General features: G+C 44.9%; 1 protein-coding gene across 1 annotated transcript; it reads left to right on the top strand.

The window, feature by feature from the left end:
- Nucleotides 1-805: 805 nt before the first annotated feature.
- COMMD9 (COMM domain containing 9) lies at nucleotides 806-10,092 on the top strand. The gene is made up of 6 exons (XM_073348002.2): nucleotides 806-909; nucleotides 1,814-1,939; nucleotides 3,380-3,519; nucleotides 5,441-5,475; nucleotides 8,041-8,144; nucleotides 9,047-10,092. The coding sequence occupies exons 1-6, from the start codon at nucleotides 832-834 to the stop codon at nucleotides 9,185-9,187; spliced, it is 624 nt and encodes a 207-aa protein (XP_073204103.1). The 5' UTR covers nucleotides 806-831; the 3' UTR covers nucleotides 9,188-10,092.
- The last annotated feature ends 6,104 nt before the right edge of the window (nucleotides 10,093-16,196 follow it).

The raw sequence follows: 16,196 nt of genomic DNA, 5'->3' as shown, positions 1-16,196 counted from the left end.
AACAACACTAAGGTACAGTGCACCTCACGTACCTCACAGGGGTGCTACAGTGCGTACATAAAGTTAACGTTTCTATACAACTTTGAGATTCTTGAATGAAGGACACAGAGCAAGTACAAACTCCTATACAGAGCTTTAGCTCAGGGACATTTGCGATCACATAGAGTAGCATAGTTTTAGAGAAAGGTATGGGATCTGCCAGGGAAACGGAAGCAGAAAACAGTCTCTGTGCAAAATGGACAATGAGAATCAATGAATCCTCTGAGTTCTGGTAATTTAGAATAAGTTTCATTTTTCAGCCTTTAGTGCTGTAAAATTTGGGTGTGAAATTCAGCAGGGGAATGTTTATTTACTTAAACAATTGCTTTTGTTGGAGGTTTTGGCTTTTGTTTTTACATTTGTGGAAATATTTTTGTTGGTGTTGGGCTTCACAATAGCTTGTTTCTACAACAGCCAAACCTTGAGCCAAATTTAAATTGACAGTGCCCCTTTACAAAGCCAGGCGTCCGTTCTGCAAACACTCACATGAGTAATTTTACTCATGTGAGCAGTCCCAGTGACTTCACTAGGAATTATTCATGTAAGTAAAGCTACCCGTATGCCTAAGTGTTTGCAGTGTCATGCTTCAGCAATATACTGTTAAAAAACCATGCCAGGAACTATCTATCTGAGCCATTACATTTTTAAATGGCTTCAGATGAAAATAACCACCAATATTTTTATTCTCCATCAGGCTGCAGCTACAACTACAACTTCCAGAATGCCAGGCAACTGAAGCTCTAGTCATATGACTTAAACTGACCTCTTGAGATTTCTAGTGTCTGCAGTCACATGATAGAGTCACATGGCAGAGTGAAGATGGCTGCAGTGAGAGAAGAGCAGTTTGCAGCTCTGCAGATCTTATTGAAGGTAAAAAAAAAAAAAAAAAAGAAGAAGAAGACACAAATGTACTAAGTTAGCATGATGATGTTTGCTTTTTAAAATCCCGGTACTGTTAAACAACTGCTGAATTCTGCCCAAGAGGTGGCTGCATTTCACTGATCCCTGGATAGAGCTTTTAAAGCAGTTTAGGAAGAAATATGCCAGCTAAATGTGACTAATAAAAAGAGAGAATGAAAAGTATTTGAGCCTTAAATGGTGTTTCTCTTCTCTTCGGGGCTCAACACTTTGGAAGCTGCTGCTTATAGAGATGAACTGTATGTAGTCATTTATGCAAACTTTGGAAACAAGGGAGAGGAGGTTTTAAATTTGTGATGCATTCAAAATATGCTGCCTCCCCATGGTGGATCAATTCCATGCACATAAATGAGCTCTACAAGCCCTGTCTCCTCTTAAGGACAGAACCAGAAGAATGAAAAATGAAAGCTTCTGTATTAATAAATGACACCCCTGCCCCCATCCTTTCAAGCAGTATTTTTTTCCTGGTTGGTGTGGTCAGGTAGCATTGTAACAGGATTTGTAGGACTGATTTAATTTGTCGCTCTTTTAAGGATTAAAAAAAAAGGGGGGGGGATTCCATTTTTGAAAACACACATAAATAATTCAGCAACACAGTATGATCTGAACACAGGATTCGGAGCCTGGTGCTCCTAAATTCCAATTCTGCTCCTGCCACCAACTCCCTATGTGGCCTCAGGCAAATCACTTCTCTGTCTGCAAAATTAGTATAATGCCAACCTGTTGCACAGGGAAGTTTTGAAGCGTAAGTAGTTATTAGTTCAGTGCTTTGCAGTTGTAAAACACTATAGAAGTACTCACTGGTTTCTTTGCATATAAACAATGGTTTCTGAACCCCGCGCTCATTATTTTCCAGGCTTCCTCAAAGGACATAGTTAGACAACTATGCCAAGAGTGCTTTTCTAGCTCAACAAGAGGCTCAAGCAAATTGATTGACAGCACCTGTTCCAATCTGTCTGTGACATCAGAAGAAGCAGCTCAAGTAAGAGGGCAATGACACTTCAGCAATGACAATAATCTTATTGACAGGGCCTGCATGTAACAGGTGCTTTTCCCTCTGGCTCCTCTCTTCACAAGCAGCCGAACACTGGTGAGAAGCAGATTTTGAAACTAAAAGCAGTTAGTTAATAATCTGCTTTCACTGTGATGGCTAATGAGGCAGTACAAAGTCCTCACTGCTGCAGTCAGGCTGGCTCAGAATTCCACTAGGTCTCTGTGTTGGCCTGTGAGGACAGGACGTCCTCACAGATACTTGAGCACAAAATGGGAAATTCTGCTCAGTCAAAATGGATACAAATTCAATATATATTCATCTACCTTACAGCAGGGGTCATGAATTGGGTCAATGTTAGCAAAGCCCCTTAAAGATCTAAAGTGTTTAAATATAATGAAGCAATTGTAGCAGTGTATGAGCAAACATTAAATGCCTTTAAAAGCCACTCTGAATTATTTCATGCAGTAAGTTAAGAAAGCACTGGGTACAATCCAAACAGGTTTTTTTCCCTCCTCCATTTACCTAGCCAAGGTTTTTAATACATTGTGTTTCATTCTACGAGTTGAGTGAAAATATGGCTTTAAAACTTGCTCTGTTCAAACTGAGTTGCTGCCCATGGCTAAAACCCCAGTCCTACATCAGGATCAGCTGGCACAGACACCTGTGTCCTATAGAATACCATGCAAGATTTGGGCCTAAATCATGCTAACCAGCTTATGTTTTTTCAAGATCTAGGGTTAAAATATTCAAAATTGCTTAAGTGACTTCGGAGTTCAAGTCCCATTGATTTTCCGTTTTCCCAAGGCTGAACAACTAGTACAAAATATAGGTAGGAACATACTATAGGACGCAAACCTTCATCAGCAGTGGGATGGGTAAGGTAACCCAATAAACATATTCTGCTTCCAGTTTCTGTAACTTCATGTGTCCAGTTCATCCTTAACTGTAATTTCTTCTGTAAAGTAGTAATATGAGCAATTAGGACGTCACTTTCTTATATTGAAGTCAGAGGGCTCTCCAGAAGCTCAGCGCCACGGAAGATCGGGCCCTGGCTGTTTTTGAAAGCCATGGGGCAGTAGTTATAATTATAGTATTTAGTAAAGGGCTTAGTACTTAGTTGGATGACATGGCCCAGAATTTTGAACAGGAAGCTGGAGTTGTCTGTGTTTGGAGAGTGCAGGTTGGAGTACAGTGGATTGTGAGCAGCACGTATCAAGGGCTGTCATTCCTTACATAAAATGAAATTATATGACTGATTTTGCAGTTGGCTTCATGAGAGCCTGCCAGTGTGCATCTGATTGCTGGAGCTTGGCCTATGAACGTACACTGCCCTGCACCCCATCTGAAGTCATTAAGTCATTCCCCGTGCAGTATGTGGTACCCTTAATCACTTCAGCTTCTTTTCCATTATCTGTTCCTTTCCTGCAGCTGGTCTGCTGTTTGCACAACCTCACCAGGCACGTTGTGTATCGGGGCCTGTCATCTGCGGAAGAAATTCTCTCTCTTTTCCCACAGAACTTCCACCAGAGTCTAAAAAACCTCCTGACCAAGATAATTTTGGAAAATGTGTAAGTGCTTGCCATTTGATTTTCATTTGGATGTAAAGCAAGAGGGTGTTAGACATACCAAGTATTCACATGGCTGGCAGTCTGGAACACCTCAGCATTCTAAGGGGTAATGGTGTGAGCCTTTGCCACAGTCATTGAGCACCATGGGGCCGGGGAGGGATGTAATGTAATACGGTACTTCCTGCAATAGAATGGTAGATTATACCCTGGAATGCGTGCTAAGGTTTTCCACAAGAGTTTAGGAAGGGGTAAGGCAGGGTTTTTTCAACAACAGGTCCCTGAGATCTCCATGACACAATTTAGGAAGGCTGCAAGCCGGTCCCTGGTATCAAAAAGATTGAGAAACATGGCGGTAGGGGACAAGCCCTCAGTCTGTCGATGGTAGTTATCTAGCCTCCATTACCATGGTATCTGAGCACCTCAATCTTTAATGTATTTATCCTCACAACACCCCTGAGAGCAAGTACTACTTTCCCGGTGTTACAGAGGGAACTGAGACTGAGACAAATAAAGACCCAGATCCACAAAGGTATTAAGGTGCCTAAACTCCAGTTTCAGGCTTCACTGTGATCCACAAAACTCTCGCCAAATCATGTAGGCATCTAAATTCACATGGGTAAACTCAGCCTAAATTTTCAGGGTAACACTTCCGTCAGGGCCTGAGTTTGTGCCTCTGAGCACATGCACTGCTTCTTCCTTCTAGGCATCCAGACTTCCATCTAAGCCCCAGAGCAATCCATGCACTCTTAACCACTGATCTACGGGATTTTCTCAAGCTCTGAGTCATTGGGTTGGCGAGAGAGAGAATGCGTGACTCTGTAGTTCTGGGTGGGAGATCCAGGTTCTAGTTCCCCTGCTCCAGTCACTTCTATTTATACACAGTGGAACAGCTTCAACAGGAGAGACTGAGGGAGCCCTGTGTTAGAATATCCTATAGCTCAGTGGTTAGAGCATTCTCCTGAGAGGTGGGAGACCTTTGTTAAAATCCTTTGTGTCCTTCAAGCAGAGGGGTGGAATTGAACCTGGGTCTCCCACATGACTCTGGTGAGAGCACTCACCTGGGATAAGTTATAAGGGGGGGTAGTACCACCTTTCCATCCTCCTCCAGCTGTTTTATGTGGACAGAGGCAAGCACCTAACTCATTTTCACAAGAAATGACTTAGGCACTTAAGTCATATGATTCCAGCAGAGGGGTTCCTGGTTGCAGATCACTAGCAAAGATAGGTGCCTCCCTGCAGCCCATATATAGTGCCTATCTCTGTGAGAGGGGTGGGGCTTAGGTGGCTCCCCGTCTAATGCACTGGCTTTTGTGGATCTAGTTCAAAGGCATCTCTCTCTCTCCCCCATTCATTTTATGGGCCCATGGCACCTAACTCAGGTGTTGCGGATTGCAGTGTTGTTCCTGTGGTTTTCTAGACACCTAAAAGGTATTGCAACACCTACGTCCTTTTGTGATCCAGGCCTAAGTGACTAGCCCAAGGAAGCATGTGGTAGAGCAGGGAATTGAACCTCTGTCACTTAAATCCCAGACTAGTGCCTTAACCAATGGCCCATTATTACCACCTATCAGACTGTCTCACAGGTAAGGGAGAAAATTTAAAGATTAAAGCTTATGCTGTGGAGCCTGAAGATAAATGTACAGGTCATCAGTAAATTGCACTGAGTTTCTGATGGTAAAGCAATTTTGTCTTGAATACCACGGCCAACCTTCTCCTTTGTTCTAGTTTCTTCACCCCATCAACTCTTCCAGTTGGTACAATAAAGTTGCCACCTGCTATGGCTAGTCTCATATCTCCACCCATTTTTTCTGACTGATCCTTCAGAAAGGAGCCACACTACTCACCATCCCTGTTCTGCACTGCTGCTGTAATCTCTTTTAAAGCCCTGATCATATTTTTTTTTCTCTCTTCCCTTTCACAGCTCCGTCTGGAGGAGTGAAGCACAATCAAGTCAGAGTAAGTAGCAGGTTGCATTTTAAGGCTATGAATATTTCCAAAATGATTAGCAAGACCTTGAAATGTAAAACTCTGAGGTATACTAAAATGGTGTTTGCCAAACTTCTTTGAAAACTGAGCCCCCCTTCAGGAAGTGAAACCAATGTTGTCCCCACCCTGCAACCTTCCCATGGATTGTCAAGGGCTTATGTATTTCAGTGTATACATCTTCAGTGCCATCCCAAACTGTCCTTGCTCTCTAGCCCCCCCACTCCCACATGGTATAGAAAACACTAGCATAGATCTTTATAGTACAATTCCTCGGCCTTCTCACATGCTTTGGTGTTTAGTGAACAGTTAACAATGCGGACAATTAAAGCATCGTCACTGGCATCTGAATTAGCCCCCTTTGTAAGTGCCTGGACAGTTCACGCCTCAGAGACATTTTTTCAAGCTGTCTGCAAACTCAGGCAGATGTCTGCATTGATTACACTTGCTACACTGTTTTTTTAAAGCTTTTATTTGAAAGAGTTTTCTTTCTAAAGCAAGCTGACACTCTAGAGAACAACTCGAGGCCAGTGTGGGCCCTCTTTGCCCCTCCCAATGGGGTGGGGGGGCAGTGGAATGTTTTCCCGAACACTCTGGGAAAACACTGCCGTAAGAAAATCGTTAGGGAAGGGGTTTTCAAACATCTTGATAAAATACAAATCGTGGGGAGAGGTTGTTCCATGGTTGCATAACATCACTGGCAATTACAGCAATTGCTTACACTAAATATTGTCCTAACCGTGCTTTTGCACATATCTTCACATTGCAGTATGATCTAGGAAATGAGATGAGCTAGCGCCATGTGCCCAACCAACTCTCCATGGCCTATCAGCAATGGCTCTCCTGACTGCTGGTGGCCCTTGGACCACGTTCAGGAATCCCTGCTCTAGGGGTTCTGGCCGTTATTTTAACCTAGTACTAACTGCTGAACATGGTGGAATATCCTGTTGGAAAGAGAGATTATTTTCTGGGAAATGGTGGATTATGCTTTTGCTGTTTATAAGGCATCTGCTGCACATTACAGAGTGGCAGATATGATGATTGGAACAACAAACATTCTGAATGGTCGATTGACACGCTCATAAAAATTAGGACAGTTTCCTCGGCCTCCAAATCTACCGGTAGTGACTCCCTTGCCAATTAAAAGACAAGACTAAACAGATGCATCTTACATTGTGTTGTGAATGCTGCCAAACACTGGACTGTAAGTGGGCGTGGCTTCCAAAGACAAGCGCTTGCCACCCAAGGCTGCAATGCTTCCTGGGGTTCAGCTCTGGGGACAGATGGCAAGAGCAGGCTCCGCACTGGGCTGAGTCAGTGCTTGAACTTGGCTCTCCCATTGCAGGTGAGTCCCCTGACCACCAGGCTGTTTTGGGGTCTCTCTTTGCTTTTCCGTGAAAGGTCTCGGTTTCCTCCAGGTGGTGAATGGGAAATTATTTTATTTATTTATTTATATTTTTGCAGGATGGGAAAACAGTTTCCCGCCCAGCTCTGCTTTGGAGTGCAGTTTGTAGTTATTTTCCAAGGCTTTTCATGTATCAGTAGCTTTTCCAGTTTGGACAACACAGTGAGTCATGTGATCATCCTGCTGCCTTGGCAGACTTGCTTTAGTATTGATGCTTTGAAGCTTGCACAGCCTCTGACCTCTTAATAACCTTGAAAGACACAGCTAGACTGTGGGCACTCTTGTCAGATGAGATGATGTAACCCTTTGCTCTCCTAGGTGGTATACAGACATACAAATGATTGAACTGTCAGCCATGTTCAAAGAGCCTTATTCTCTTGAATGGTTTATAGTGTTCCGGGCCTCTTAAGCATGTACATGAGTATTGCATTGAATTGCTGTTGAATTCGTTAGCTCTAGTCCAATAAAAATAAGGTCCATTAGTCATCCATCAAGTGGAAGTGTCTCAGTGCTTTTAATGAATTGGCCAGGCGCAGGGAGGTGGATGTCCCCTTGCACATACACTGCACACTGGAGTTCCTTTGCTAGCAGGCATGGGGGTGGAAATCATATACTTTACATTGCTTAGTTTTCAGATCATTCCTACATGATTTATCTTTGAGACACACTGTAGGGCTCAAATCAGGGCACGCTCAAATGCTGGTTGTAAGCTGCAGGCAGCAAGCTAGTTCAATAAGGCAAGAGGGATGCTGGGATGCCTTTGGAGAGGGGAGTTAGTGAACCTTATTGCTCCCCTCCCCCAGTTCTTTTACACTCTTTCTAGGGTTGTCTTGCATGCTACCACCCTTGCGTGGGGTGCTGTGATAACCTTGTGTGCTGTTTCATTGCCACGGGAGGGGGTGTCCAGCTGCCAGCCGCTTATGCATAGTGCAGAGCAGAGGGCTGATTGGGAACCAGAAGGTGCCAAGTGCCTCTGTTGAAATTAGAAGCCTTTGGTTTGTTTCAGTGCAATTTTCCGGCATGGAAATGGGATCTGCAACAGTTCGCTGGCTCCCATTACAAAGGCTGGAATCACTGCATGTGGACAAGCCCAAGTCATTAATTTAACTAACATGTAACTTTCAATCCTACAGTCTCCCTGCCTCGGCTGGTTGATATGGACTGGAGAGTGGACATCAAGACGTCCTCGGACAGCATCGGCAGAATGGCAGTCCCCACCTGCCTGCTACAGTTGAAGGTAATGCTAATCGATTCCAACCCTCCATGGGTTATAGTGTCTAGGTGACTGACTCTCCTGCACCTGAACTCTCTGGCAGCACAGAAGAGTTCAGTGACAAGCTACTCGTGCTGCTAGATGGGCACAAACAGAAATAATGCAAGAAAGCAGTATACTTGGAACCCGCATGTATGAGGTCTAGAGGGAAACCGTGACAGACTCTTTGCAGTATGGGAGGGTGCTCTGCTGTTACGAGGAGCCAGCTTGCTGGGCCCGAGGACAACATGCGTTCTCTGAAATATGGGGACAGCATTAGCCTAGCAAATTATAAAGTGCCATCTGCCCTTCCTCCAAGACAGTTATTCACTCTTTAGCACACCCTCTCTTTAGTAGATTATTCTGGAGATAGTGTTTGTCTCACAGTAGCCTTTGAAGAGACCTCACTCACTGATATGTTGATCAGCTGAGATGGGGTGGAAATAGCTAGACTCCCTGGACATAAAAGTTTAAATCCCAGGAGGGTCTACTCAACCCCTCATTCTTCAAGAGCCATTAAAGTGAGCTGGGATGGGCGGTCTCTTCTGGAGGAGAGATTCGGCGGGGAGAGAAAAATCCGGTAGCTGTGTGCTCTGTGTACACAGAGCCCACTGATATTTCTAGTAAGAGAGGGTTTTGCCCTGGTATCCTTAGTCAGAACCTCCCCTTTAGTCATTGTCACCTTCTCCCACAGAGGAAGCTGCATTTCATTGGTGATGTACACAATTTGGGGAGCACACTGTGGTCCTTCAGGAGGGGAAATTGTGGTGTAGGTCAGCTATTTTTAGTCCATCTCCAATCAATTCTGATTCGAATGGAAACATTGTGGGGGAGGGGGTTGTATATGTGGATGTCTCATGTGAGCGCAAACCACATTTCTATTTCAGATTCAGGAAGATGCTGCCTTGTGTGGGGATAGCCCTGTGATCTCTTCAGTGACTGTGGAGCTGAATAAAGAAACCCTAGACACTATGTTAGATGGTCTGGGAAGGATCCGAGATCAACTCTCTACTGTAGCAAACAAATGAATGCCTGGGATGTGAATTTCACCTGCCATTTGTACCTGGAAAGGAACTCTCCTCTATTACAAATAGAGCTCTGATATCTTACAGACTGGTATCTCTCTCTTTCTCTACCAATCAAAATTTAAAAATTGTTTGATTTTTTTTTGTTGGGGGGTGGGGAAGGGGGAGGTAATAACACAGCTTTCCAAAAGCAGATGCTTCAAGGTGTACTTGCTCTGGTGCCAAAAGTATTTTCCTAATGTTGTTGAACAAAAACTGGTCTCCCATTCAGAGAAGGATTTAAGGACTCAGAGCCTGACTTAATCGCAAGGGTTATAATGGGAAATAGCAGCAGCCAGTGGAGCGAACGCTGTTTCCCTGCCCTAAGATTAGGGACGAAAAGACTGAGGCTAGCTGATGGGCTGGCTTCCAGCATTACCAGACAACAAGAGTGCTTCTCTCTCGAAGCTGTGTGTACTGAGGTGCATGCTGTACGTATCTCTCTCTCCCTCTCAATGAGGCATAGCTAGGCTACAGATTGTTATTATAGGATAATGTTTTGAAATAGGACAATTATTCTGCAGTGCATTCCCTTCTGATTGACTCCATATTACTATTTGCAAAATGACTAGTCTGAGCAGCTCACTGTAAGTAACTGGGTTGGAACATCTTTAGTAGCAAGTAATTTCCTCCTTCTGGCTGAAAAGAAAAGGGGGTTGGGTTTTGCTCACTTATGTTGGGTTTAATAGTCTTAGGCCTTGTCTTCCCTGCAGAACGAAAAAAGGTGTGAAGAGAAATTTAGATGATAAAGCATCAATAGCAACTGTGTGTACCACAGCTGGTGTCTGTACCCGCAAAAGGCCAAGTTACATCTTCATGTAAAATGAATCCTTTTAATAAAAGAAAAAAATAAACTGTTACTTGATTGACTTCAGGTTTATTCTGAATACATTCGCTTCTCTCCAGACACGTTCCCTCTGTATTGGTTGGGTCGCGAGTTCAGGTTTGTTCCTTTCTTACTCAGACAGAGCTGATCCTCTAGCTGTCTCTTTCCTCCTTTTGGAGTGAAGCTCCAGATCAAATGAGTCTCATCTTTCCTGCCCTCTCCCATCTCATGGATGTAATTAAAGATGGGCCTGAGGCAAAATCTCATTCAAACTCCCTCACGCTGTTTTGTGGGGAAAGAGAATAGCTGAGTTGATCTAGATCCACGCTTCATGTAAGCTCCTTGTTCTATAATGTGCCCAATAGAAACTCTGGATCTGAACACCGCAGCTCAGGCCCGTCTTTAATTAATGACAGTCTGCACTTCTTTAGCATGTAGAAAAGGGTCTTAGTCCTTACAATCCCTAATTAATTCAGGGAAATAATATACAGGTGGCTTAACTAAGGCATAGAATAGTAAAGCGACTTGCCTAAGGTCTTAATGAATCATTAGCAGTGCGGGGACTAGAACCCAAGTCCCGGCTCAGAAGTCTCTTTTCCAACCCCTTGATCATACTGCCTTTCAAGATGTAAGCTCCCCCAGCATAGATTTTTGGGTTCCTGATGAGGACACTTAAACATGTTCGTTCACGTTACTGAAGTAGTCTGGGGCCTTTATTATAAGAGGGAGTCTCGCTGATTTTTCAGTCCTCTCGTTTGAGGACAATAGCTCCTTCCGAAGAGAACGTATTCAGACGAAAGCACTCTCACTACCATGAGAGCCAGATTGTGCTCTGCATGGTGGTTGGCTCTGAACACCATGCCAATGACTGACTGCCTTCATCCGCAGCACCTTTGCTGGCATTAGAAACTTTCATTACAATGGTATAGTGATTACACTAACCTCTGTGCATTTTTCTTCTTTCTGGGCAGCTTTTCGGTAGGTGGTTGGCGGATTTCTTTTTATATAGAAGGTTAATACCAGCGCCACTTGGGCCTTGCTTATTGAATAGCTGTCACATACTAGATGTAACTTGATTAAGGTTATATAATTTAAGCTTCTATAGGTTTTCTGCTTTCCAATAAGCACATCAGAGATGTCACCATGCTAGCAAGCTCTGTACCAGTACAAGGCAATACTATATGTCCCCTTACTGCTGTATCCTAAAATGTTGTACAGCATTATCCACTAGCACTAATAGGGTGATGATAGCACTGATTCAGGTATTGCCAATCACTTTAAAAATACCAATGAATTAAGCCTCACAAACACATCTCAGAGGCAGGCACATTGGGAATTAGTGTCCCAGTTATACATATGAGTAAATTGAGCACAGTTGCCAACTTTCACACAGTAAATAAGCACCCCGGCTTTCACAATAAGCCAATAATCAAGCTAATCCCCTTTCAAAACAAGGCCAAAACAACCCAACCCTACGAACTCCAATGCTGTATATGACTAGATCCCCCGGCGTGCAGTCTGGGATTGTGGTGGGCCCACTGTGCACCCCGACTCTCTCCCCGCCTTGCCCCTGCTTGCCCCCCCCCTCTGCTTACTGGGAGCCGATCAAAAAAAAAAAAAAAAAAGCAACAAGCTACAAGCCAATCAAGCAATAAGCCAAAAACTAACCAGCAAGCAACTCACAAGCCAATTAAGCCAAAAACAAGCCCAATTTCTGTGTTTTTTTCACGGGTTTGGCATGTCTGAAATTGAGCCATAAGAAATGTTGCCCAAGGCCACACAAGGAGTCAGTGAGAGAGCTGGCAGTGAAGCCCGGCATGTCTGACGTCCCATGCACTACACATTAGACCATATTTCCTCCCAAACAGCAGAGACAAATTAAAAATTAGAGACAAGTAACTGAGACTTTTCCAATATGATTTGAAAGACAATGGGTGATGCTGAGTGCTCAGCCCTTGAACATCAGGGCACTTATTTAGGTGCCGATTTGGGAGCCTAACTGTCTGCATCCATTTCTTAAAATCATGGCCTGAATATTTATCAATGAATAATACACTAGTAAAACTAATTAATTAGTCCATTAATAAATAATCACTAGGTGGGCCGAGCAACTGTGGATTTCCTGATTTTCCGTGTGCTCTAAAGGGGTGCACCAGTGCACTTGCTAGTTATCACGTCCAGTCATTGCCACTTTAAATGTAGGGGGAGCCTGCTTTGGTCTGTGGCCACAGCAGCATCTCCTCGTAACTCTTCATTTCTTGGGCTGACAAAGTACACATAAATCCACTGACATTTCTGAAGCTGCTGCTGAAATCCATTAATGATGCACTGGTGCATAATAAGAATACTGAGTTTTACACCCATGGATGTGTTGTGCCCATGAGATAGATAGGTAAGGATGGTAACCCACATTTGATGGATACACGCACAGAGGGGGTCTGCAGCTTGCCCAAGTTTACAGAGCATAGCAGCGCCAGAATACAGCAGACTTTCATGCCTGGTTTTGTCCTCAGATCACACCTCTCTCATGAATATGCTAACAGAAGCAGGGTCAGATTAATGCATAGGCAAAGGAGGCACATGCCTACGGCCCAAATTTGGGGTGGGGGGGGCAACCTGAATGGTGCTGTGACCCTGGGCACCAGCACTGCCACCCACTCAAATTTGGCCCAGCTGCCCATCTGTCATGATGGAGGAGCAGCCAGAGGAAATTTAAATGAACAAGGGGGCAGTCAGCACATAAGTTCCCTCTAAGCTGCCTGGCCACACAGCAGCCTATTAAGTGCCTTGCAGGCGCTCAGGGCTGCAGCGGGGAGAGATGCCTCTCCCCCAGCCCCGGACCTGCCACGGCAGGGAGAGGCACCTCTCCCCTCCAGCCCAGGTGCTGCTGTGGGGAGAGAGAGCTTAGGGGAGTCCTCTCTCCCCAGCGTAGCCCCGGGGCAGCCTGCACCCCAAACTCCTCAGCCCCAGCCCTACCCCAGAACCTGCACCCCCAGCCACAGCCTGCACCCAAACCCTCTGCCCCAGCCCGGAGCCTGCACGCCAGCTGGAGTCCTCACCCCCCCACACACCCCAACCCTCTGCCCCAGCCCTGAGCTCCCTCCCACACTCTGAACGTCTCGGCCCCAGCCCTGCAACATGAATTTTTTTATGTGCACCGATATAGAGGTGATGTGTCATCCATCACCTCCATATTGGTGCACGTAACAAAATTCATTCCGCACGTGCATGGGAAAAATTAGAGGGAACGCTGGTCAGCACTGTTCCTCCTCACGGCTGCCATGGGGCTGGCTCCTGCACCAGAGTTTCGCCTTCCAGCAGACCACGTCCCCTTTGCTCTGCACACCGGACTCGCTCAGTGACAGCCTCAAGAACTGCTATTGGACAGAGAGCTGCAGTGAGTGCCCGTATGGGCCAGCCAGCTGGGAGGGGAGCCCTGGGCAGGGCAGACACAAGGGGGTCAATAAGGCAGTGTCCGTGCATCAGGAGCTAGTCACTGACCTGGGTAGGAGAGGATTAACTAAGCAACAGCTGTGCAGGAGGAACCAGACATGCTTGGGTTAATAGAACACTAGTGCAGCTGTGCTGGTCAGGACAGGGTTAATATACCTGGATCCATCCTGCTTGGGAGCAGCTAGTTTAGCTGGCCAGTAGAGGGACCTAGAGGTGTATGTTTGCCTATGGCCCAGTGATGGGTTAAACCAGCCCTGAACAGGAGAGAGGGAATACTTTGTGCCAACTGTCCAGGTAGCTTGTTTGCAGTGACCTGAATAAAAGCTCTGTGTAGCTTGAAAATTTCTCTCTTTAACCAACAGAAGTTGGGCCACTAACTAAAAGAGATTACCTCACCCACCTTGTTTCTCAGGGAGCTTGCGTGTTTTCCCCAGAAGATGGCGAACTTGGCCTTCTACTTTGAGCCACCATCCCAGTATATCTGTAGAAAGGCACAGTCTGGGGGTGGGGCGATGAGAGGCTGGGATGAATCAGGTGCCTGCCACAGCCCAAACAGAGCCACTTACTTTGGCATAAAAAGAGGGGGGAAGGGGAGATTATTCACTGGTTCGCAAAATGCCTGTCATGTGCAAGCACATTTGTGGGCTGAGGCACTTGAGCGGATTCCTGGGGAGGCTGGCAGAACTGGAGGGAGCCGATGCCTGTCAGTAGAACACTTCGCCAGTCATTTGCCTTTTTAATGGAAAAGGATTCATGCCAAGTGTGAATCCTTCCTTCTGTGTTTAGACGCAGATCCTGGCAGGGACAGCTTTGGCATCCCAAGAGAAAGCAACAGTGTTATACACTGACAATTTGAGATCTTTTAAAATGACAGTTTCAAACAATGCAAATTCCTGATATAGCCCCTTTAAATAACAGCATGCACAGACATTTACAAAAGGTCTGTACAATAATATTCTAAGGGTTTTTCTGCTCTTCTGCAATATTACAAAGATCTCTTAAAGCAACTCAAGAGCAACATGCCTAGTGCACCTGTCCTCCCACTCCACTTCCTCTCTGGGCACATTTCCACCTGCTTGCTGCCTTTTCAGCTTCAGCTTTGCTGCTGTTATTGGTGCAGGGCCTGGGACACAGAGTGCATGAGATCCTCCTTAGAGCAGTGCAGGAAGGAAGTCATCTTGCTAGCACAGGGGACAGGAAGCACAACTGTGCATCAGCGTAACAGTGAAACAGACATGACACAAAGTGCTACCAAACACACAAAGTAAATAAACTGAATAGTATTAAATACATTTCCACCCTAGCCTTCTCTCTTCCAGTTACTATCTCTGAGGTATTATTTGTAACGAAAGTATCGCTTTTTCAGACAGAAATGCAATTTTTCAAGTTGACAGCAACCCTTTATGGAGATGAGATGCGAAGGTTCAGTGCCAGGGAGCAGTAGACTTATAATAGCATCCATTAGAGCTGTTAGCAAGAATTTGCCAGGGCTTCTGTTGGTAATTTAGGGGGTTATAACTCAGCAATGCAAAATAAGATGCAGGATGAAACTTTGCATATAAGATCTGGGCCTGGGAGTGAGCTTTTTCAAAAGAAACAATAAATCCCAATGTTGCTTTGAGACTTTGGGCCATGTCATAAATTATTGGTACGGACATGGAAACCTAAAGGATAAGGACGGTGGTACATCACTGCCTGCCACCTGCACTGACAGCAAATTGACATAGTCTGAAATACGCACCTCATCCTAATGAATTATCCTCACTCATTGCTCCAGAGAAGAGTGCCTTGCCAATAAACTTAGAGGTAAATTCCTTCATCTGCCCTGAACTTAACCCTATGCATGGCAGTAAGGCTTGCTAAGCAAGCAGCTAGATGTCGATCCTGCAATGTGCTCCACATGGAAGCAGGGTTCTGCCTGGAAGGAGCTGATGACAGGGTCAGGGTCCTAGGAAATTAGTGCCTTTTCCCCAGGAATATTCTTGCATCGTTTTGGATACCCTTCTCCACCTAGTAGGGAGATAGCTCTTAATTATTTTGGCCCCAGCAGCAATAATGGCTGCTGTTACTTTGTGGTCTGCTAATCCAAGCAGGTGGTGGTGTAGGGAGAACCATGAAAGTCTGACCTAGATATTACCAGGAGGAAAGTATGCTTTATTAAAACAGGGATATGGTAACAGATAAATAATCAGAGGGTCACACTGAAATCAAAGAAACCCAGGAATGTTAATCTCAGTAATGTATTTTAAATCAGCCCAGATCTCCTCATTTTTACTTTTGCTGAGAGGGAGGAGTGTGGAGAATGTACATCCTGTTTCTCAGGATGTTTTTCTTTTCCAGGGGACAGATGGTAAACATCACATGCCACTAACATACCCATGTAAGACAGCACCATTGTGAACATTCCAATTTACAGTTTCTACCCATTGCTTTCCTATTACCGCATTTTTCAATTTGGTGTTGTTTGCCAGATGAGAAATTCTGGCTGATATTAACAAAATAAAGCAGGCACCCACAAAACTGCACTGGTCTGGGTGTGGTGCTATAGCTCCTAATAAAGCACAGACCCTTTCAGGAGAATGGAAGCTGCACATGTTTCTGCCTTTTTTCCTTGCCCCTCTCCTCAGACAAATATTAAACTGACAATGAAAAAGCTTTACTCCTTAAAATAAAAAAATCTAAGCAAAAGCTGTG

Source organism: Lepidochelys kempii, chromosome 6 (assembly GCF_965140285.1).
Source record: "Lepidochelys kempii isolate rLepKem1 chromosome 6, rLepKem1.hap1, whole genome shotgun sequence".
NCBI classification, from domain to species: domain Eukaryota; kingdom Metazoa; phylum Chordata; order Testudines; family Cheloniidae; genus Lepidochelys; species Lepidochelys kempii.
The sequence above is the reverse complement of the archived record's forward strand: the minus strand, read 5'-3'. Positions and strand labels throughout refer to the sequence as shown.

What these genes read in the sequence shown, in the direction of transcription:
- COMMD9 (XM_073348002.2), top strand. Translation starts at nt 832, where the DNA reads ATGATAGAGTCACATGGCAGAGTGAAGATGGCTGCAGTGAGAGAAGAG. An exon ending in CTCTGCAGATCTTATTGAAG is followed by an intron (nt 910 to 1,813) that starts GTAAAAAAAAAA and finishes ATTATTTTCCAG; the next exon opens with GCTTCCTCAAAGGACATAGT. An exon ending in TGAAGCACAATCAAGTCAGA is followed by an intron (nt 5,476 to 8,040) that starts GTAAGTAGCAGG and finishes TCAATCCTACAG; the next exon opens with TCTCCCTGCCTCGGCTGGTT.